Genomic DNA, 24,048 nt, shown 5'->3' with positions numbered 1-24,048 from the left:
CTCATCAGAGCATCAACAAAACAAGACAAAAAGGACTTGAGAGATGGCTTTCCTGTGCCAAACACCATGTTCCCTCTACCAGAACAGCTAACAACTTTGTTCTGGGATTTATGTACAAGTTTACTTCCAATTTGAAATCTCTTCCTTGTGTTTGTCTCCTAGTTTAGGATTTATGTCAAAAAACATTGTGTTTTGAGACAAGGGAGGCACCTACAATAGTGTCCATCAGTAGGAACAGCTTGCCAGTATGGTTCCCTCTTCTTAGCTAGGACCTCTCACTTTGAGCCTCTCTTACCTCTTTCAAGCTATGTGTGTTTAGGTAGCCCAGCTGTTCCTACAGGATTATTCTGATTCGTTTTCTGACAATGGTCTGTATCCCAGTTTAATATAGTGATAGCTGTTCATCCTCCATTGAAAGAGAGCATTTCAACATTAGTTCTTTTATTTGTTGAAGTGGAAAATTAATCATTTGGAGAAAACTTGAAAGCACAAGTTATATAGGCCTGCTGTTTCAGCTCTTTCCCTCTGTATTATCCTGAAGAGTTTCAGAGAAGCTAACTGGAGTTTGGAAATCCTGAGGCTGATGGGAGTTCAGGATGTTGTGTGAGCCCCTCTCTGATCTAGGCTGGCTGTGATTCAGAATCTTCCTATGCTGGGGCTTGTTGCTGACCAATAAAAGCAAATTTGTCTCCAGTTTATTATTAGCATGAGGCCCTCTTTTTGCTCCAATGCTTCCTAGCAACCTGAGTGTCTGTTAGATTGTCTTTCACAAACTGTTATCATAAATCCATTGAAACAAGACTACTTGGTGAATTAGCTGACACCCTTGTAAAGGTAATGATAGGAGCCATGGGCAAGCCAAGAAAAGGCAGAAGGCGCCTTGCCATGCTAACATGATCCAGATCCCAAGTGCCTGCAGGGCATGGAATGCCCAAGAAGGGGCATGTGAGTGGGGATCTGCCTGTGCTCTGGGGATGGTGCCACCCAGCCTGTCCCTGGGCTGGGTACCCTCCCCTGGGGCTGCAGTGAGGGGTTTTCAGGGCTAAAAGCCCTGCTCTGTCCCCTGGAGTTACCTGTGTTACTGCTTCCTCTCAAAGATGAAGCAATGAACAGTTTCCTTCAAAGCTCTGAACAGAACCTGGGCACTTTTTTTCCTGCTGGGGGTGCCAGTTCCTGCTTTCAGCATCACTCCCCTGGCTCAACTTCTGCTGCTTCTTGGGGGACTCAAACCTACATTCCAGAAACCTTTCTTCGCTGACAAGTTATAAGCTGTTTCAGGGACTCTCATTCTCTCCTGCTAAAGTTGCTACATTTTAATCATCAGTGATTAATGACTAAGAGGCTGGAATTACGCATGGCAGTGCACAGCTGAACAGGGGTTCGGGCACTCACTGGGAAGCGACACATTTGGTTCCTCTGTCAGCTATTACTGTATTAAATAACCATTGCAGGGATAAGAGTCCAGATCTTTTACTCTCTCAAGCCACAGTATTATATCATGCAGTCTAAGCTGTCTCTGCCAGGCCCTGTCAATGTTTGATTATGCCATCTGGGGCCTGACAGGCCCAGCTTTGGCAGGAGAGACTGAACTCATCCTCCCCTCCGAGATAGCCTAGGGTCCAAGGTGTGCCTGTCCCTGAAGGAAAGGGGCATGTGGGGCCAGGAGCTTTCTGTGCTAAGGACCAAAATGAATCAAGGTTTCAGAAGGCTTGGCTGCAGCCCTTGGTGCAGAGGGTAGAAGAGGGCTGCCCCCTCATCCTACTGTTTTTCAGTGTTCTTTTGCACATGGTGCTCCTTTGTGTACTCCTTTGAGGTACACAGTGGGACACCAAATTCATCCATTGGGGCAGGATGCAGATATGGCCCCAAAACTGCCTGTTCCTAAAAGGATTTAAGACAATGTGTCATAAAATCTGGGTATTTATAAATTCACCCCAAACTCCCATACTATCCTGTTTAGTTTTTTAAGGGCTTTTTCTTCAATACAGAAGCATTAGCCTCATAGTAACAAAGGCACTATATTAACTGTTATTTTTAGAGAGATGTGAAAAATTATATTTTCCTGAACCTCTCTAAAACTTTCCTAAAATAACACTATTTCTGTACTGAGAGTGGCATATTCCCAGGACATGATGTAGTGAGGTGTACATGCTCTTTTGGCACTCTTTGGGACTATCTCACATAATTCACTTGTAGTTTTGACATGCATGAGTGATGCACCTTTCCCACACTCATGTTGAAACAACATTAATATCATTCCAGCATGTATTTTGCATCTTGCACACATGTGCAAAGCTTTTATTTAGGACTGCAAAATGTTGTACAGAGTAAGCCCCTGCAGCTAGCTTTTTATAATAGGGGTGGTTCTCAATTGGATGGCATGGTCTTTGTCTCAAGTTCAGATTTTTTATTTGCATGTTGCTTTATTTTATTAAATATATATATATATTGTTATTTGCTGAAGTTATTTACTTGCTCATTCTAAAAACAGATGATTTTGTAGAGCTGCAATGCCTCTGTGGTACTGGGTAAAGATGGATACTACATGGATAATGCAGAGTGCCATTATGAACATTATGGGAGCATATGAAGCACTGGTCAGTTCATAAATCCTAAACAGTTATTGTTTACATAGGGGTACTGTATGTAAAGGATTTTTGCTAAAATATTCATAAAACCTTCATTAGATCTTAATTTGCTTCCCAAGCTCACATGGGTTGAGTGTCAAAAGGGAAGGTGAGAGAAAAATTGTTGTCGGTACTTCTCTGCCCCTCATCCTTTTGGGCTTGTAAAAGAGATGCTTTCGAGGGAAACCTGGGAGCAGCTCTGTGCCCACTGAAAACTTGTACATTTTATAGCCCCTCCCTGGATCCTGGCCTTGTAAACCTGCCTTGAAGGACAAGCAAGTGCCCTGCCCCCATTTTATTAATGTCTTAACAGATGTTGGAAAGTGTCATCATAAACAGAGCTCAGGATTAAATGTTTGTCTGCAGCTTAGCCCTAAAATGCCCCTTATTCATAGCCAGGTGGCCTTGCAGAGCAGTCTCATCATGCTTGGATGCCTGATCACGCTGCCTGAAACTGGGGTCTCCCACCCAGGACACTGACCAGGAGCTGGGAGCTGCACTCTGCCCAGTGACAGGAGCACCACTGCTCCCAGGTATGCTCCCTGCTCCAGTGTCAGCAGCCCTCATGTGCCTCTGGGAAGGTTTGCTCAGCCTGTTTGGGTCTGCTTCCAGTTAGCCTGGTTAGCCAAGGTCTGCAACCTTTCTAGGGTTTTCTTTAAACAAACAAATTAGAAAACCTCATTTTAAGTTACTTGAAGAGATTTTAGTCACAAAGGCAGTTAGGAAATTGTTAGGAAATACTTGATTAGAGGCTGTCTGAGAAATATTAATTCAGCTCACTTGTGCTGCTTGTTCTACTCATCTCCTTACCCCAGTCAAGGGACAGAATGGGAGGTGAATAAGATGAAGTATATGAAGAATAAGGATGTTCCCTGGATATAGTTGCAACCCACATAAAAACTTATAGCATTCAAATGTAATGGCAGGCAGGAATAGAATAATATATGCCTATAAGGATGACACCAGGATTGCACAGGACATGTTTATTGTGATGTCTCCCAAAGTTTTCATATTGGCATTGGCAGCCTGGCATTTTTCTAATTTATTTTATTATTGTGCATACAGTCTGTACATATGAAATGCCCCTGTTTTCACTGTTGGTTAATAGGTTGGCTTATGGTAGTGATTTGCAACGTTACAGGCAAGGGAAGATGTGATCCACATGCTGAAGACAGAGAAAACCAAACCAGAGGTTTTAGAAGCTCATTATGGATCTGCAGCTCCAGAGAACGTGCTCCGAGTGCTACACAGGGATGCCATCCTTGCCCAGGAAAAGTCCATAGGGGAAGATGTCTATGAGAAACCAATTTCAGAGGTAATAACTTATTGATTTTTGTCATTATGCAGAAGGAATCCTAACTGGAAGTGAGACTTCACATCTTTTGGATTTGTGCAAAGCATGCAACAAGATAAGACAGCATTTGTACGAATGATGAGAAATCAGAAAAATTGAATATTCTTGTCTGCTCAACTGCAGCATAAATTGGTAGCAAAGTCACTGGGTTTGATGACAGAAAATAAAGAGCTTGTATGCTTCTTAGGGCTGGTGCTGTTAAACAAGAACAAAATCTGCAGGTATTACATTTCTGGTTTTTAAATTCCTTCAATTACAGGCTCTAACCTCTACTGCTCACAGCACTGGTAAGCACTCGTTGATTTTCTTGGCATACTAGACCACTATCATGTGGGTAGCTAGCAGAGATTGACCACATTTATGGGATCATAAATCTGTGACTCTTTCATGTCACTTACTTAAGCTCTAGTACTGCAAAATCAGTTCAGCCTCTAAAGGAGGACTGTAGGACTTGATCCCTTGCTTTAAAATCTAAGTAGTAAATGAATGTAGGATAGACCTGGGAATGTCTGAGGCCAGCATGAGTGCCAAAATAACCAGCCATGGCTCATGTTTATAGATTAATAACAGTCCAGGGCATGGAGAACGAGCATGGAGTAACATATAGTATAATATACTGTATTGCCTACCTAAATCTTCACAGTTCCTCCTATTAGAACATTCAGTTTTTTTCACCACGAATTGTATCTACCATGGGATATCTTTATACTGTGCATTCTCATTGAAGCATCTTCTGCAATTTTTGGGATGGTAGTAAATAAGAAAAGCAAACATTAGCATTTTGGAGCATTCATGAAATACTGCTGAACAAGATTAAAAGAGCTTAGCAGTGTTCTGCCTAAACAAGCCGATAATTTGACAGAAACCTCAGTGGAAAACTTTTGTCATGTGTATGTCCACTGGGGTTATGTTTGAGCTAAAATAGGATGATGATAAAATTTCATAAGTGCAAAAGATCTGTTCTCAGAGTAGTTCAAGGCTGAACCCAGCCTGGCTCCTTTATAAAATGCAATGATTGTTTGACTTTGCCATAGTCAGCTTCTGGAGGGCAAGTCACCATGGCCCTCCAGTTCTTACCTCCCTCAGTTTGCAGAGACACCCTGTGAAACAGCAACTGCACAGTGCAGCTGGGGCTAAGGAAAATGCAGTTCTCGCAGGGTAAGGCCTGGGTGTGGCAGGGCATGGGGCAGGCAAGCAGAGAAGTGCCAGGGCTGAAGGCTGCTTTGGCAGGGAGGAGGATGGAGTTTGTCATCTGCTCCCAATAAACAGTGAAAGAAGCAACATGAATAGCCATAATGGCTTTGCAGTGCCCTGGGAACTTCTTAGACACACCTCCCTGGAGAAATTTCTGTCAAAAACAGGCTCTGAGGAAAACTCTAAGGCTTACCATGAACTGTATTTGATAATATAAAACTGAATCTATACTGAATCTAAATAGTTTAAGACTGTATCTCAGCAGTCCTACTGGTACACTGAAGATGCAGTCTCAAGCTTATACCTTACACTCCATATGTAGGTGACTAGTCCTCATCTAGGTACATGAACTCAGGCTCTGCCCTGGCATTTGCTACAGCTTTTCCTGTGTAAAATGAGGAAAGTGTGCACAGCACTTTGCCAGAGAGGAAATCTGCACTGGAACAATATTATTTGTTTACTCTAAAACTAGGTGAAGTTCTATCCTTTGTGTATCTGAGAACTGTGCAAATGTTCATTGCACATATGCTGTCCAAAGAAATCACTACTTTTACAGGACAGTTACTCTTATTTCCAGTCACTGCTTTATGTAAAGCCCAAGACATAAAATTATGGGACTTGCATTTACCAAACACAACATTGTTGGTTAATAAATCAGATGAAGTAAGCAAGGAGACCTTTAAAACAGTATACTCTCCTTTCCTACATCCAGCTGGACAGACTTGAAGAAAAGCAGAGAGAGACATATCGGCGCATGCTGGAACAGCTTCTCTTGGCAGAAAAGTGCCATCGCCGCACAGTTTATGAGCTAGAAAATGAGAAACATAAACATACAGATTACATGAACAAGAGCGATGACTTTACCAACCTCTTGGAACAAGAGCGAGAGAGGTGAGTATCCAAGACAGTGCAAAGAGTATCCCCGGTATTCCAGAGCTTGTTAGTTCAGCAGTGACATGGTCTGATATTTTCTGTGTTTAAATGACACTAAACTCATGTGTAAACTATTTGTAAATGTTAGTCCACTCATATTACTAGTAACTACATTGCTGTGCAAATCTAGAGCTGGGGAAATACCATCAAATATTTGTATAGGGTGCGCTTGAATTAAGAAACAAATTTGTTTTGAATTACTCATGCCTGTTTTGGGTTCACCTTTGGGTAGCTTTTGATCATATGTCATTTATGTTGGCTACGTTTGAGGCTGGCATGCTTAGCTAAGTGCTGCATTTCATGAAGGACAGGGCAGTGTTTGTCACAGCAGGAGGACAGAGTAAGGAAAACCACAACACACATTAGGATACTGGCACACAACTGGTAGGGATTTTGCCATGCCCTTCACATTTAGGCTTGCAAAGTCACAAGCCATTTGCATTATTTTTCATATTTTTGGAGCCACATGCCTCAGGCAAGTTCTGTGTTCCCCTGGAAGAAATTATTTTATGTTTTATAAAACATGCCCAGCCTACAATGGACTATCTGCACTATTTATCTCACAGGCTTATATGATCCAGGTTTCTTTCTTCCAGTGTTTGTACTCCTTGTGGGAGTAATTTGTTCTCTGAGGCTCTAAGAAAACAAAAAGCACCCACTGTATGTGAAGAATGAGCACTTGCTAACAGCCTCAGTTCCTCAATGTGGAATTTTCATGCTCATACCAAACTGCTTGAAATCAATCCACAACTTTTTTAAAAAAGCTCTGAGAAAAATACTTAAGGCAAGTTCAAAGAAGAAATGCTTTTGAGGAAACCACAGTCTGGTGGTGGCAGGGATTTGCAAAAAGCCAGGAGCTAAATTGTTTAGTGTATTTCCTGAGCACAGTTCAGTGCCAGCTTTGAGTAGGTGGCACATGAGCTACAGTGACCATATTTCCTGGTTTAATAGCTGCTGGTTTTCTGTCTCTGTTTTCCTGGGTTGATTGGAAAACTTTAAAGGACAAAATTGTTTCTGGATCTTAGCAATTTGAATCGTTTAGCAGAAAAATAAAATAAAGAAAAAGAATTGTTCTATTTCCAAGGAGCAATTTCACATCTGATTCTCATAGATGTAATTTTTTTCTCTATGCAGAATATCTGTGTATGTGTGGACATTTAGGCGACTAAAATGCTACAAAAGTAAAAGTGGTATTAAAATACCATTTACATCTGTCTTTATATTTTATATTCACTTTAATTTGACAGTTATTGCCATCTTATTATTCCAGCTCAATTCATGAAGGCTGCTATGTAACCTCAGATTATGACCTGTTTTGAACAGACTTCCTTCAATGAATTGATTGAAAATCTTTTTGTCTCATATTCCTACCACTGAAATATCAAGTCCCATCTCTGTGGGCATTTTCTGATACTCTTTCTGCTCTTTTGTTTCTTTTAAACTTTGGGTTTTCTTCATTCTGTAAGTTTTGTAAAAACAGCAATAAAAAAAGAAGTATTTGAGTTCGAACTTCTATTGAAAGCAGATCTTTCAGAGCAACTAAATCCCCTGGCTTTAGTTGCCAATGCCTCTGTACTAGTGGCTGTAGGGGAAGAATTGCAGTGCTGAAGCCCTTTGGATTTACGCTGAGTGACACGAGGAGCCTGATGTTTGCTATTTAATCCACTCTGTCTAAGACACTAATAAGAAAATTCATTTCAAGTTTAGTAGTGGCCAAGCAGGGAGAACATGGCATGTAGGCAAACACAGAAAACCACTCATGCCTGTCTGTCCCTCTTCAAGGTCCTCCTTCCAGATCACTGGCAAAACAGATTAGCAAAGTCAGGATAGTCTGGAAAGCACACACTAGTGTATAGTCTTAAATGATCTCAATGCCTCATCTTTGTTTGCTAAGTGCACATTAAACTGAGGCTGCACCCACATCTTTGTAGGTCTTAAAAAGTGGAAGTATCACTTGAGAGATATACTCATGAGAAAAGAGAAGGTGATAGGATTACTTCTCAGGAAAGCCCCACAGTAGTAATCAGCAATAGATTTTTGTCAAAAAGAAGGAGTTTGTACTGGAACAATTAAGTTAAAGCAAATTAAAACATACAAAAACCCCCTCCAAATATTCACTTAATCTGCATATTGGGACAGAGAAGCGACCTGCCCAAAGGCATTTCTCAAGGATCCTGCATAAGCATTCTTATTTTATAAGTACCACTATATATAATCTATTTTACTGTGGTGCTGTGAGGCTTGGGGCTTATTTTGTTAAGAGCTGGACATGTAGTCTCCATGAAAAAAAAAGGGACACCAAGGTGAACTTTGCCTATCAGCCCCTCTGCTGCACTCACAGTTACAGTGTTAATGAGATAGGGTGAGGCGAGGAAGAACAGTCCTATGGGACAGCCATCTCATAGCAGTCTGGTATAAGGAGAGCAGTAATAATTTCTATCCTAGACTTAAGTAATTAATGTAATTTCTTTCCTCACAGTATTTTACCAGTCTTTCCTGATCCCTGTTGTCCACACCAGCTTTTACAGGCCACATTTGCTTTTGCTGCTCTGTGAAAGTCTCAATGAGCAGAAATATGCGTCAGTTCTAATGTATTTCTAGCACTCTCTTAATGTATTTACTTTGGAATATTGTTTTTTTACATACACTTTCATACATTATCTCTAATCCATCCACAACAACATGATATGAAAGCAAACAGTCCTTGTGAAGGAGCAATTATTAGGTCACCCTTGCACAGGAAGGAATTAACAGGAAAACATGATTTGTCAAGAATAATTATGCATAAAAAAAATTGTACACAGGATGTTCAAAATGTAGACACCTAGGAGGGGTAAATGGAGAAAAATGTCTGTTGGTGTTGGCTCTGCAACACCAAGTGCAACTATGCTGCAGAACGGTTGTGGAAAAGGTTGGCATGTTACAGGAAGAGAGTAGCAACAACTGTTTGCCAGATGGAGATGAAAGAAATCTGGTACTTTTAGTGGAAGGTGCTTCTACAGACATGGTGGCTGTGCAAAATTCCATATGGTATTTCGTAATAATATCTAAAAATGGGAAGTTTTGAAAGTTAGGGACATTTTCTATTTTTATCTTTTGACCAACATTCCCATATTCCATGCTTGCCCATCTCAGCTGCTGTTCCTGTAACATTAAGTTTTCCTTGGGCATCTCCAACCCTGGAAATGCAAAAGCAGCCATCTTTCTGAAGCCTTCTGATGAGGCTGAGGAACAAGGAGAAGAGCTGGAGGCCCCTGTCCCCCTTCAGAGACTATTGGTGGCAGATGGTGGGGTAAGGAGTCTCTGGTCTGGCAAATGGAGAATGAGGGTCTGGCTGGAGTTGCACTGGAAACTGATCTTTAGAGTCAAGCATAAACTTTTTTATTTGATTAGATGGACTTTGTGGCAAAGGGGAGAGCTCTGTGTAATCTTTGCACTGCTTCAATCTCTTAATTGACCTAGGAGATGAGGCTTAAAATCCTGACATTTTTAGAGTTGTTAATCTCTGAAAAAATTGTCTTGTACTTTTCTTTTAATCCTGTTTGTTGACAGCACATTTTACTGCTATTAAAATCACTGGAAAGCTCCCATTGATTTTAATGGTTCAGAAACAGCCTTAGGGTGAGAGCCACTGAGCCAGTCCTGCAGGACAGAGGGCAGAAATAGCCTGAAAGCCTTCAAAAATGGGGGGGGGGAGTTTCTTTCGTATGCATGGGACGTGGTTTGCTGAACAGAGGGTTCAATGTGGCAGAAAGGCTTTGATGGAGCTCGGTAAGGGAGATTTGTGCAACTGCTTCTTGAGTAATTTGATCATTTCCAGCACAGTCCCTGGGACTGCTCAGACTTGTTTACGCCACCACAAAACGTATCAGTAAATATACACCTAGTATCTAATGTATTTTCTGAAAGCATCAATACTATGTTTAGTCACATCTTATTGTAAGACTTTATTTCGTGAAGTGATGAGAATTTAAAATTGGCTCTTTCCTTTCTTCAAATTATTCTTTACAACCACAGTGACAGTGTTCTCAGTGCACTGAAGCATTTCGCATTTTCCTCAAAGGCAAGGCTGGGGATTCAGTCTGTACTTCCTAAGCAGTGCCCTGCTAAATCTGGTTTTAGTTAAACCCTCTTTTTGAAGTACATGGCCATAATTAGATCTGCTTAGAGGAGACAGCAGGACTGTGACCCCAGATCTTTTCTCCACAAAGTTTCCTTTCAGTCTTTGAGTAAAATTGTCTCCTCTCTGCCTCCCCCATTGCAGCACCCCCAGCAAGGAATGCACTGGCAAGTCTCTCGGAGGTCTGTGATAATACATTCCTCTCGGCTTTGGTCATCCTGGCACCAAGATGCTCTTGGCTGCTCTGATGGTGATGTAATTCTGGGCCCGCATCACCTGCAAAGGAAACTGATCTGCGTGCAATAAAGCACACAGCCGTCTTGAAACAAAAATGGGAGTGTTGATGTTAGCAAGTTTTTAAAATCTTCTTCCTCCCCAATTCCCTTTTTTGCATTTCTGCTTTTATTACCAAAGCTTCTCTTCTCCCTTTTCCCACAAAATGGCAGTACTAAGCCTTTCACTGGGAAGTGCTTGCTTTGTTTTCCTTTATTTCATGGACCCAAGCAAGTGTAAAGGCTGGAGTGAGACATAGCTTGGAGATTTTGTGTATGTTACCTTTTCAGTTTGCATTCTCTCTTGATTTTTATGGACACTGTAAAATAAAGAAGTTGGCAGGAAGACAGCAGGGCAGAGTATCTATCAATTACTTCTTTATAGAGAACAGTCAAGCCAAAAGTATGAAGTGTTCAGGGCCAATAAATCTCTGTGATTTATCAGTTTAAGGGAAATTCTGTGGTAAGAATAGTCCCATACAGAGATCTTGGGGTGAGGTGCAATGATGCAAACATATAGCACAGATTTTAGCCTGCAACTGTGTAATCTGTTGGTGATTCCTTTTAAGTCTGGAAATTCAGTTACTTTACAGAAATTTTTTTGCTATTTTTTTTGTTCCTTTAAGAGTTCTTAGCCATATTTGTACTCTGGCTTTTTTCTCATATGGTGGCTGTTTCTGTGTCCTGGTTTCCAAACTGTGACCCAAAAAAACGAAAATCCAGCCCAGTGGGACTCTGGGAATTCACTATTGCCTACAGTAGTTACTCGTCTTACTGCACATTACTGGCCAAAGTAGAACACTGAGTCACTGTCTACTTTCCAGTAAGTGCATCTCTAAACTTTTAATCTTATAATGTAGAAGACAAGGACAACAGTACAGTTTTATTCTTTTCTTTTAGGCTGACACACTATCTGTATGGTTTGGAAATGCTGGCTATTTTCTGCAACGTAATACATTCACAGGATCACAGATCACAAACTCTGTAGTAGTCTATTAAAAGAAATAAATGAAAAAACCCTGGAAATGACAAATACAATTTCTGCACAGTTAAGTAAATTGGAAGGTCATCCATTTTGCAGGTGCTGTTTAACAGCTTTAGCTGACTGGAGGGCAGCAAGTGCTCAGAGTTTATGTTTTAACCAATGAATCTGGTCCCTAGATGCAACAAAACGGCTCCAAAGGTAATTTAAAAATGAGAACAAACAGCCACATCTGACTGTGGAGAAGCAATGTGAAAAGTACTGCAAGTTTTACAGAATGTGAGGCTTGCCATGAGCTGGGACTAATCCAAATCCATCTCTTCACACTTGGATAGTCCTCAAAACTGTCCAGTCTTTCAGTCACTTCTGGGATTATATAAAATGGCATCATGTGTTGTTTCAGCTATTCGTCCAAAACTATTTCTGAGTAGGCATCAGCTTCACAGCCCTTGAGAGAGAATTATAATACAAAACTATATGTAATTCATTATTTCTAGCAAGTCTGCTTGCTAAAATCATCAATTCAAATGCTTCCAGGGTCAGGCAGGGGGAAAAAATGACTTCATTCAAAATCTACTCACAAACCCAAACTCTGTCCAGGGTGCAATAGGTAACAATTTTAACGTTTAAGAGGCCTTTGGCGTGTTTCAGAGTTATTATACTACTGAAATAAAGATCACTTCACAGCTCTACTGAGGACATCTTTTTAAGTTGTCATTTTTTAGGCAAAGAAAACAAGAACTGAATCAGGGTCATGTAGGGAAAATTGCTTCCTCATTCAGAAAGATTAGAAACAGGTTTCAGTTGAAGTGCCAGGTTTCAGTGAATTTCTTAAAAATTTAGAGGACACTTATTTACATGTATAAATCTGTGCTAATAAGAACTTAAGCTTGAATATCTTGGATATTTGCTTTATGTTTGCATGGAAGTTTACCTATATGGAGATAAAAAGACTGATTAGCAAAGAATATGATTTACTAGTTTGATTAATGCCCTACAAGTATTCAAGACCTGTTCTATATGGTCAGGTAACTTCCACTAAATTCTGTGAAGAACCTCAAGATTTCATCTGTCTAGGAAGGTTATTCTGACTCACTGATTCTACACAGAAGCTTTTCTAACCCTAAACAGATGCTTTTGCATCTTCTTTCCCAAAAAGTGTGCTAAGTTCTGCATCTCTTCTCATTCCTGCAGTATCTCTACCAGCAGAGTTTTATATTTGCATTGTTTCAGTTTCCACTTCTTTTTAAGGGTTGTATGTGGAGGAATCTTAAGGCAGAAGAAAAAAACCTAGGGGGCACAGAAATCCAAATTAAATGTTCTTGTGAAATTTGCCAAAGCTTGTGTAAAGTGAGGGGGAAGAAATGCAGAACACAAAATACATAATTCAGCACATATTTGTTTACGCCTGTGATTATAATATTGTGTTGCCATAGTTAGTGTTTTGACTAATTATTATCAATGTCATCAAAGAAAATCTGATTACTTAATTCAGAAGACCAGCTAGTCAAAACACCTTATCAAATAACCCTGTGATTGTGCTGTTAACATGGTCCATGGGAGACTTTCAATCCTCCCATCAATCTGCTGGGATCCAAATCCACCTTTCTGAAGAGGCCTTCTTGGTCATGTCATTGGCTCTCTTGGTGTCTCTGTTCCTACTCTTCTCAGGTAAAATTGTTCCACTTTTCCACATCACTTACATACTTTTTGAGTTATTTTCACCTAAGGGGTGAAAATATTCTTGTAGGTCAGTGCCTGGGTATTCAAATTCCCCCAGACACAGGAATTACTGGTCCAGGTCTCTCCATCTTCCAAAAAAGCAAAATTTTTTACCTGTTGGTTTGGTGAATGGTCCCAAGATATGGTCCTCTCTATTTGTTACTTTTCTAAAAAATGATGAAGATGGAAATTAAATTACTTATTCAAATCAACAAATTTTTCACTGAAATTCACATGAAACTTTTTTATTTTTTACGCAAATGAGAAAGAAAAATAAAGCTGTTTTTTTTCTTTTTTTTTTTTCTTTGATAATTACTTATTTAATTTTTGGTTCATCTCTGAAACTGAAAAATCAGTTAGTCACACAGTTCTGATATCCAGCTGCTTATGTTAGGGAATGATTAATAGTAACATAGCTGAGTATGTAATGCCCTAATGAGAAAAGATAAAGAAATGAGCAGAAAACGAGGCTAAATTATGGTAGAGCGACAGCAATGCTTTTCTGATGATAGCAGTTATGTCATAGGTGAAAAAGTATCTCTTGGTGACAAGTGTATATATTACAGGATAAAAGTTCCTGTACAATTCCCCCTGAAAAGGGGTAGATGTATTATCTTTTCTCACTTAAATATCAGGCTGTTCCTAGATTACTTGTTTTAAAATGATGTATAACATTCAACATTTTTTCATTTTGAAAGTTACTGGCTGGGATACAAACCTGGTTTCCAAAAGCAGTAGGGGCAAAACAGTGTTCATACTGGTGAAAGGCAGGTGGGTGGTGTGGAGGATAGGGCACTGCTGCCTGCAGTTGTTGTACAGCTCACACTGTGGGCCCTGCTAATCCTACAACAGAGAAGAATGTGTCCTAGTCTGACTTGCTCTTGTCCTTATCTGACAGATCAAGTGCTGTTGTTGGTCCAACTTGCTTTTGATGGCAAGCAAAATGGCTTTGTGCCCATCATTAACACACTGAACTCTCTACATCCAGCTTCTTCAGGTCCTAAGAAATAACTGATCTGTAAAAATGCCACCCTGATGCTGGATTTTATAAGCACAAAGTTGGCATTGTTGCAATTCCTTTGAATAGCTCTTCTTGATTAATGGGACTAATGAGAATCAGGTATAGAACTCTGAAAATGTTAAAACAGTGTGTGCATTGTACCTGTAGAAGTATACCTAGGAATATATAAATGTATTACATGCAGCAATTTCTTAAGTGGAGTTTCTTAAGCTTCATAACAGTTTGGTCTCCAGAAAAATAATTTATCAACAATATTTATTTCTCATTTGATTCTATTTTCATATAACTTCTATATGCCAGGATGCACAAGCCCTGCAATTATTCAGAGGGCAACACAGGCAGGGCAGAAAGAAATTTTAAGGCAAGCAGAGATAAGAAGAGTACATTCTAATTCACACTTAGTGTACAAAACTGGCTTCACCTTGCTTGCTCTCCAACTGGGTACATGTATTTTCCCTGTCCTTTCCTTCAGCTGGTCAAATATGCAACAGGCTGGTGGTTATGATATTACCTTGTAAAAGGGTAGTACAAGCTGGAATGGCTTCAGGCTGAGGAGAGAAATAAAAACAGGTATGCAAATCCTGGGCAAGTAATGCAGCTCACAAGTGCTGGTGCAAGATGCAATCCTCTTGCAAGTCTTCCTTTGGATGGAAGCACCTATGGTTCCCATTCTTGTGTGATGGCTGTGTCAGCCCATGTCTCCATGGTCCTCAGATGAAGCCCCTCATTGTTATGTGTGTAAAGACATGTATTTCATGAGGCCCGGATAACCTCAGGTGGAGAGTGTTTGTCTCAGGCAAGATGATGGGACTTCCAAGGACGTGCAGCATACAAAATACAAGATCTGCAAGATACAGATCTTCCCAAAAATCAGATTTGTATGTATGTTGGTTTTTCTATCTTTCCCTTTTAAAATTCTTCATTAATTGAATTCCACAAATCTATGTGTCTTTCTTTTTTGTATCCTGTTATAGGCAATAAGTAGGAGGTTAAAACACCAGGCTCAAATCCTGGGAGAGTCTTATCTCCTGGGTTAGTGCTGTGGGGTGTACAGTGGGGACAGTCTCTTCGATAAATGCCTCTCAATAGACAGAAATCTTCAAATGCAAGCAGCAAAACTAAGAATTCACAGTTGTGGTGGGTTTTGTTGTTTGTTAGGGGAGAAGAGGTGTCCATTTATGCTGCATCTCTGGAAAACTAAAGAACTAGCAAAGGTCAAGTTGTGATATGGGTATGGTGGGTAGGTTGAGGGCAAGAGCTGAGGCTTCTGGCATGAAAATTAACAGAAAATACTTTCATAGACTTTCAGATTGATGGTTGGAACATAGTATATTAGAATGTGGTGTGACTGCCAGTATTACACAGTGCTGATGTTAAAATCTATCAGTATCTTTTTAGTTCATAAAATCAGCTGCTAACTGCTCTTTTACAGCATTTGATAATTTTACTAAGGATTCATCATTTACCAGATCACCAAATATGGTGTTCATAGGAAATCATATCTAAAAATCAAGAAAGAATCTTCATGAGATTATTTACTTTTCTCTGCTTTTATAGGTGTGTATTGTTTTATCCTTGTGTCAAGATGTGAGTGAGGTGGCCAAGTATGATATAAACCAGTGTACACATAACCTGTATTTCTAAGAAAATCTGCATTGAGGAAAATGGAGTTTTAATACTGACTCCACTTGAGCAGACTCTTTTTCTCAAGCTGCATTGCTGTTGTGCAGCTGTGTGAGCTTTTCCATGCTTGACTAGCCCCATGCATGCAATTACACGAATGATGCTACTTCCTAAATCCAGATTTTAAAGCTCTTCACTCTTATTTTTTTAACACTTTCCCATGTTTGAAACCCTGTCATGGTGACTCCAGACACTGTCACTTGTGTTGCTTGGTGCTGAAACAAAACAGCAATTCTGCAGAGCCTGTTTTCTCTTGTTTTTTCCTGCCCACTTGCTTTATTCACTCTACCAAAGACATTTTTTCACTAGCGTAGCAAATGGGAAGCAGTGAGTTGGATGTTTAGTTTTAGGTGTAGGACTCAGGTGCCTGTTGTTCCTAGTCAGTTACTGGATCACCTTGCTTTAAGGAGGAGTCAGTAAGAAGCACAAAAGAAAAGGAAGTCCAGAAAAGCTCATCGGAAGTTAAAGCAGTGGGGCAAGAACTGAACTATTAGAACTGGAAGGTAAAGGGCAAAGAATAGCAAAGAGGCATGTTTAGGTCAGGGGATGGCAGAACGTGAGAATATAGGAAGTGAATCTAAATTATGAGATTAATAAGAACAGAGGGAGTGGTGAGGGAACTAGCTGTTGGCAAAAGCAGAGAGCTGTAGAGCCTTCCAGTTGGATGGCAGAGAGAAGGAAGATAGCAAAGAGATGAAGGGAGAAGATAGCCTGAGCTGCAAGCAAAGACATATATATAAAAATACAGCAAAAATGAAGCAGAAGCCATCATATTGATGATGTTGCTTGATGCAATATAGCACAGGCTCTGGGACTTCCTAGAACTTGTTTGCACCAACAGATGATACACTTTAGGAAAAAAAGTAATTCTGCTTTAATTTTCAATTTCCAGTTAGGGAATATTTAGCACTGTTCATTATGAGTTACTTATTGACACACCTAAAAATGTGACCATCTCTAGATGGAGTATTTCTGTTCTATAAACCCATACTGAGAGAAATCAGGTGTGAGGGAGGCTGCAGAAAGTGCAAGGACAGAGAGCCAGCTGCCAACAGACAAGCAACACATGGGTGAAAATCAGTCAGGCTTAACTCATGTCCCTGACCCAGCATGAGCAAAAGAGGCCAAGACACTGCTAAAAGACTCAAGCGTCTCCTGGTAAGCTGAGAAAAAACAGCTCTCAAAGCCTCAAGTTCCCTCTTCCACATCATTTTTCCCAAAAAGCATCTAGCAAATCGAAAGTGAGCAATTTAGAAAATCAAGCGTGGAGACCAGATAGGTGAAGATAGTATTAGCGGATGCTCTAATAAAGCATGGATATGTGAAGTAAGCAATGCTAAAATTGGCAGGTCCACAGGGGGCAGCAAGGAACCATTCTGCCGTGTGCACTTGCTTGTCTGAGGTCCTGGACACCTCTTCCCTGGGCTCCAGAGATGCTTTGGTCAAAGGGCAACAGCCTGTTCCTATTACACTGTTTGTGCTTGTTCACAAAGCAATGATCTAATCATACTTTAAAAGAGTATCCTTGACATAGACAGGTCCTACTTCAGCTGTAATCACTTTTCCTTCAGGGAGTCCCACCAGTACTGGAGATACTGAGCTTTCCCAGATATCAGAAGGATACACACAAGTGTTAAGAAAAGAAAAAAAACAAAACCAGAAGGGGGCAAAAAGTCGAAAGGAAAATAAAGCCAGAAATGCTTTTGTTAAACTTCTGAATCATGTTTCCACAAAAGACAGCAGATCCTAACAGGGCAATTTTCATGCTGCAAAGAGAAAAAGAATCTGAAATCTAGGGAGCATGACTTATTTAGAAAGATCTGAGGAGTAATAAAAAAGCCTATGTGCAAATGTGTGTGTGTGCTTGCACCGTTTCTTTAACAGCTGCATGAACAACCTGTTTTAAATAAGATCAAAGGTGAACAAAGCCAGTTGTCAGTGCAGCTCACCAAATGAAGTCTTTTTAGGGTGCATGACGTATGCCATATAAAATGTATTGTCTGAGATATAACAGCACAGAGTCCAACTTGAAGTCTTTTTCTCAGGCTTTTCCTACAAAATCATGTTTCAAAAATTTGCTGCATTTATCTCCATTACTTATTTGTCTGCAAAAGGCCTGATGGATCACCTTCTTCACTAGATCTTCAGCAGCAAATTAAAATCAGCCTTTCCCCTCTCCCAGTATTCAAAGTTTTCATGCTCTGTCAAATGCTACTGAATGCATTAATATTTGTTATGCTCTGAGTATGCAGCTGGCTAAGTAGAAAATAGAGGACAGGTCTGACTTACCAAATGAGTTTGACTTAACAAATGAAGGAAGAACCCCACCAAAATAATGATCTGCAGTGCTTTAGAGGTGTTTTGAACAAAAAAAAATCAAGTCTGGCAAACAGCACAGCATAATTTTTCATGTACGTAAGTAAGCAAAACAGAAATATCTGGGCTTTTTGTAACATGTTAGAGAAGTTGGAAAAAGCTGCAAGTGCTGCTTTCGCTCTAAATGTTACATGTGTTTCTTCACTGAAGATAAGAGCCAGCAGAGAGCAGAGCAGCCTGCTGGAAAGGTTACAAAGCCTTCTTTACAGAGAATTTTAAAATCAGGCAATCATCTGTTAGAAATCCCTAAGATCAACAAGAAGAATCCACTGCTGTGCAGAGGTTAGTGGTTTATTAAAGAGAGCAACTTATCGAATAAATGTGTAGTGTATTAGCACATCATTAAGTAGTTAAACCAATTCCATCCTTTGCTTCCCAGTTACTCTCCTCTCTAGCAGACAACTGTTATATAGCTATATATCAATATATATATATCAATATATTATATATCAATATATAGCTATATATAACATCAACTGTTACAGTTATAGATACATAGCACAATCTCTGACTTTCAGAGATGAGCTGGAATTTGGTATTCCTATCTATTCCCTCCCCTGCTTTTATTTCTTGGTGGTTTTCTTATCTGGTCTTACAAAGTTGCAAGTGCTGCTTTACTCAGGAATGTGTTTCTTCAAATACGTCATCACAATGAAAGCATAAACAGAAAGATTCATGAAATTCTGGGGAGCAAGTTCGATTTTCCCAGCCTTTTATGAGACTTAAAAGTGAAGGTGCTCTTGAGAAATAATGATACATGGAGTACCTTACCATAGAATCAGGCAACGGTTTGGGTTGGAAGTGACCTTTTAAAGATCGTCCAGTTCCAACTCACCTGCCATGGGCAGGGACACCTTCCACAGGCAAGGACACCTTCCACTAGACCAGGTTGCTCAAAGCCCCATCCAGCCTGGCCTGGGGCAGCTTTTCTGGGCAACCTATGCCAGTGTCTCACCACCTTCATAGTGAAGAATCTTTTCCTAATGTCTAACCTAAATCTCCCCTCTTTCAGTTTGAAGCCATTCTCTCTTGTCCTGTCACTACATTCCCTTGAAAAAAGTCCCTCTCCAGATTTCCTGTAGGCCCCCTTTAGTTACTGCAAGGCTGCTATAAGGTCTCCCCAGGTCTTCTCTTCTTCAAGCTGAATAAGCTCAACTTTCTCAGCCTGTCTTCACAGGAGAGGTGCTCCTGTCCTCTGATCACCTACATGACCCCCCTCTGGAATCACACAAACAGGTCCACATCCTTCTTACACTGGGGACCCCAGAGCTGGATGGCAGTACTGTGATGGGATCTCATAAGAGCGGAACAGAGGGGGAGAATCACCTCCCTTGGCCTGCTGATCATGCTGAGTGTTTGGACTTCATGAGAGTGATCATTTCTGTCCTGGAAACCCATTGTCCCCTCCCTTCCTCATGTCATATCTTTATAAACCTGACTGCTATAAACTCACAGTTGCCTTCCTAGTAGAAGAATTAGGATCCTCTTGACATCCGTGAAATTTCTGCTGAGATGAGACCATGTGTGGCTTGCAGTTCCAGCCTGGCCCAAGCACAGCATCACAGACAAAAAAAGAGCCACAGCAGATATGAGAGGACATCTAGGAGGGTTGTGGAATTGCAAAAGGTGGGGGTTAGAAATACAGCACAGAGATGAGGAGGAGCCTGGGACCAAACGGTGGGTGCAGGGGTGCTGGATGAGCTGTGCAACAAGCAGGATGGGGTGTGTAACCAGATGCCCATGGGATGGGGTGTGTGAGCAGAGACAGCACTGACAGAGGCAGAGCCTTGCTCTCAGCTGCTCATCTCAAACCTGTCTGTCAGCACAGAGTTTCCAACCTTGCTTGCAAAGTGCTATATGCCTTTTTAGTATCAAACTGCCTTGAGGCTGACAACCTGCTGTTGCTATCAATTATTTTGTTGACTTTTATGCAGGCAATCTGAAGGATCTAAACTCTTCTACAATCTCACTAAGTGCCAATGCCACATCATTAAATTTTGATAGTGGATATCTGTTTTAGTGTTTGCTGTTGTGTGTGCAGTTTCCTCTTTTTTAAAGAATATGTTCTGTTCTACCAGAACAGTTCCTAGGATTACAAAGGACACAGTAAGTAAAGAAGTGGAGTAAGCAGGCCATTTGTCTGTTCAATGCATGTGATCATTTGTAATTGCACAATCAGGCACAAGTTTTGTACAGAAACCTCTGACACTGGAAAACCAGAAACTTATTAAGATGCATCAGTTTTGCTCACAGGAAGCAACAATTTCTCTGTAGGACCCCAACTTCATCTTTTGGAAAGTATTTAGTACATGAGGTAGGAGAATATAAAAAGGGAGAGAATGATTAAGGCTAGTATATGTTTCCCTGGAAAATGTGACTCTACCCGTTGAGTTTGTGTGACGGATTTCCTACATGGCACTAGTTAAGTCATGTGAAGCTTATTTACATGGGTTGTGAATGGTTTTTACTCTAAGACTGATTCTCGTTTCGGGAAGCTTGTTGGAGATCTGGGCTCTGACATGAAGGAGTCTGAAGCATGCACTACTGGGCCGGAGGCAAAGAGGGCTGTGACCTGAGCACCTGTAGCACTTACCCTGCAGTGCTCTGAAAACCACATCCTGCACACCCCAGAGCAGGTGTCCCAATCAATCCCTAATCCCTTTGTGTTTCTGTCTTCTACCCAGAAATGAATATTTCTGTTCTCAGCGGAGTCTTAAGAGCATGTGGTAAATAGGGCCTTGAATACAGAGCATAAAATCAATCACCAAGCTCCTGCTTTTCAAATGAGCACTGTCCAGCCTGCATGGTGAATGAGGCGAGAGTCATAAGGGAAAATAACACAAAATAAGGTGCCTTCTCAAGATACAAACACACACTGGTCCATTTTTATGTGTCGTATTTGACATTATATGCTTTCAGTGGTTTTAGTTTTTTAAAACTTCTTAAGAAAAGAGGAAGGTAAATGGGAAGGCAAAGAGAAGGGAGAAAGGGAAGGGGAAAGAATAGATGAAGGAGAAGGAGAAAGAAAAAGGGAAGGGAAAAGGTAGAGTGGGTTCTCATTCACCTTTTAAAGACCTGAAAAAGTGACTGTGGGCAATCTAGGGAATCATTAGACAAATAAGAGGAGTTCCCAAATTCTTTTATGTTGGTTTGGGAACAAAAGGGCTGACTTACAACTTCTTTAAACAGGGAGCTAGCAGAGTGGTGCTTTTCAGACCTTCAGTTAGGCTTGCTACTATGCATGAATTTTCAAAACCAAATATATTAAATATATAATATTTATAAATAATATATTACATCTACTATATATTATACATTATTATATGCTATTTATTATATTATATATCATGTATAATATTATATAAGTATATTAAATGTATAAAGAAATTAAATATATTAAATTAAATATATTAAATCCAAGGGGGATTTTCTTCATGTAGTCATGCCATTACCAACTGATCTTAAGATCAGCCAGTGCTTACCGACAGTGATACTGTCGCTTCAAACACTGGGAAGACAACAGAAAAGCAATGTGAACTTCTCTTGAGTCAGAGGAACGAACTGGCAACTCGGGCTGGAGAGCATGGCTTTTGTGCATCCTAGCTTAGCTACGCGACAGCAGCTCACATGCGTTCTCGACGGTCATATTCCTTAATCGTTAACCTACAAACTGTAAGCCCGGAGGGGTCTGTCACTAATCAACTCCGGGGAAGCGACACTAAAACGAGGCGCTGGCAGAACCGAGCAACCGAGCCACTTCAACCCCTTCCACTCCTCTGCCCCGCCGAGCCGCAGCGGCGGCTCCACCCCTTCCCTCTGCCCCGGGAGGGAGCTCACAATGCCGCGCCGACGGTACGGCCCCCCCGACCCCGGCACAGCCCCCCCGGACCGGCACCGACCCCGCGGCGGGGCGCAGCCGTCACCTTGCGGGGCCGGGGGACACCACAGCGGCGTGAGGCGCCTTCCCTACGGCGGAGGGTGAGCTGGCGCGGACCCTTTCCATTGGGTTTGGGGCTTTTTTTTTTGATATCTTTTTTAAGAAAAGGTCTAATTATAAGGTAAGATAACTCAGTTGTTGGGTTTTATTGTTATTATTATTATTGTTATTATTATTATTAATGTATTAATCTGAGCAGTGCTAATTGCTCCCGTACATGCGCACTGCACCGGTTAACCGAGAGTGCTGGACACAAGGCTGGAGTGAGGTCTGGGGGGGAAAGGGATGCCCGGGGCAGCCCTGCTCTCGCCACCGCGGCTCCTGCTCCTGCTTGAGCAGAACCGCACTAAGGGGGCGGGAGGCCCCGAGCCGGTGCTAGTGAGTGCTTGGCTGGAACCTGGGAGCTGCTCCCGGTGGGGTCGGGCTGCGGGACTGCCGCTCCCGGACAGCGCGTCCAGGGGTCAGGGAAGGATAGCCGCAGCTCGGAGACAGGTTTGGCAGATTCCATCGTTCGGCTGAGTGCTACTGCTTCGTTTCCTCACAGATGCTGTTTGCATGCATTCTGCTCATCCCTCTTCCCCTCCCCTGACCTGCGAAATTAACGTGGATATCATAATCGGGGGGCTGGGAAAAAAAAAAATGTCCAGTGCCAATACTGTTCTGTAGGCTGAATGCGTTTTGGTCTTTTGTTCTTAAAGGACTTTGGTGCTTTTCATATGTGAACATATGTGAACTCTTTAGAGTTACTAGAACCAATAACTGATTGTTTTTACAAGTTTTCATTTGTTTTCAGAGTTGACCCTGTGATAAACTGAACAGCAACTCGGGAAGTTCTGTAACAGGGTCAGTCAAATATTTTTCTCTGTTCCCTGCCTTTCAAGTTTCATGGATAGAAAGGAGAAAGCAACACAGATGTGCTTTATTCTTTGTCTTGCTATGGGGTCTGATCTAATTTACATCTTTTCTCCCTCAGTTGAGATGGATATGAGGGGAGGACTACAGCTGATGATTTGAAAGTCTTACCTAATTTTGAATTGCCCAGCTTGAGTGTTAGCCCTGATTGTTTTGCTTCCTAGAGAGCCTGACCACCTTTGGTCTCTCTTTGATTTTAGCTGAAATACTAAGTGCTCAGAATCAGCGAAATTCAGCCCCTGGGTATCTCAGCCTGGCCCCAAACACAGAAGCACTCGGAAGTAGCCCTGGCATGCAGAGGATTTCCCAGTGGCTGTAGGAATAATCTTCAAAATCAGCTGCTGTACATTAAACAGGAAAAAAAATGAAGAGGGAACTCCTTTCTTAAGTTAACCACCTCTTGCTGGTTTTCATTGTCCCAGGGCTCTAGCAAGCAGCCTCGCACATCACTTTTATGGGCAGCAGCTTTCTAGCTACCACTAGGAAGTTACCCAGTCTCTGACTACATTTGCAGTAGCAAACTCTCTAGGGCTGAAGTGGAAATATGACCTTGTGTAAGCATTTGCTTTTCCAGTGCTTCCTTGGGATTGCTGTGTGAATGGCAGAAATGCTGTTGGGCCCTTGGGAGGAAGCAGCCTTTATCAGTCAGCTCATCTTTAGAGTAACCAAGTCCTTCTTAAGGCAGTTCTCTTAATCCCCACCTACTGGCCATCCACAGAATAGGATAGAAGTCATTACATCTCATGGCAACGCGCATTTCAGAGTTTAAATGACAAAATAAGGTACTATAGTAGATAATAAGGTACTACGGGTACAGGTAAAATAAGGTACTACAGGTGCTACAGTAGATCTGTGATGGCTTTGTGTGAGAGCAGAAATGAGGAACTCTGTGGACCTCCAGGCTGTGTATGAGCT

General features: G+C 41.2%; 1 protein-coding gene across 4 annotated transcripts in view; it reads left to right on the top strand.

Moving 5' to 3' along the window:
- Nucleotides 1–24,048, top strand: part of FILIP1 (filamin A interacting protein 1) — a 108,936-nt gene that overhangs the window by 60,217 nt on the left and 24,671 nt on the right. For 2 of the 4 annotated variants that reach the window (XM_031052669.2, XM_031052668.2), the window contains exons 3-4: nucleotides 3,769–3,942; nucleotides 5,888–6,066. In XM_031052669.2, coding sequence (XP_030908529.2) covers nucleotides 3,769–3,942; nucleotides 5,888–6,066 — 353 coding nt within the window. Of the gene's footprint in view, nucleotides 1–3,768; nucleotides 3,943–5,887; nucleotides 6,067–22,309; nucleotides 22,343–22,606; nucleotides 22,714–24,048 lie in introns of those variants that run through there. The other 2 variants (XM_031052671.2, XM_031052670.2) reach the window with 2 other exon arrangements.

This window comes from Melopsittacus undulatus, chromosome 3 (assembly GCF_012275295.1).
Source record: "Melopsittacus undulatus isolate bMelUnd1 chromosome 3, bMelUnd1.mat.Z, whole genome shotgun sequence".
NCBI lineage: Eukaryota > Metazoa > Chordata > Aves > Psittaciformes > Psittaculidae > Melopsittacus > Melopsittacus undulatus.
The sequence above is the reverse complement of the archived record's forward strand: the minus strand, read 5'-3'. Positions and strand labels throughout refer to the sequence as shown.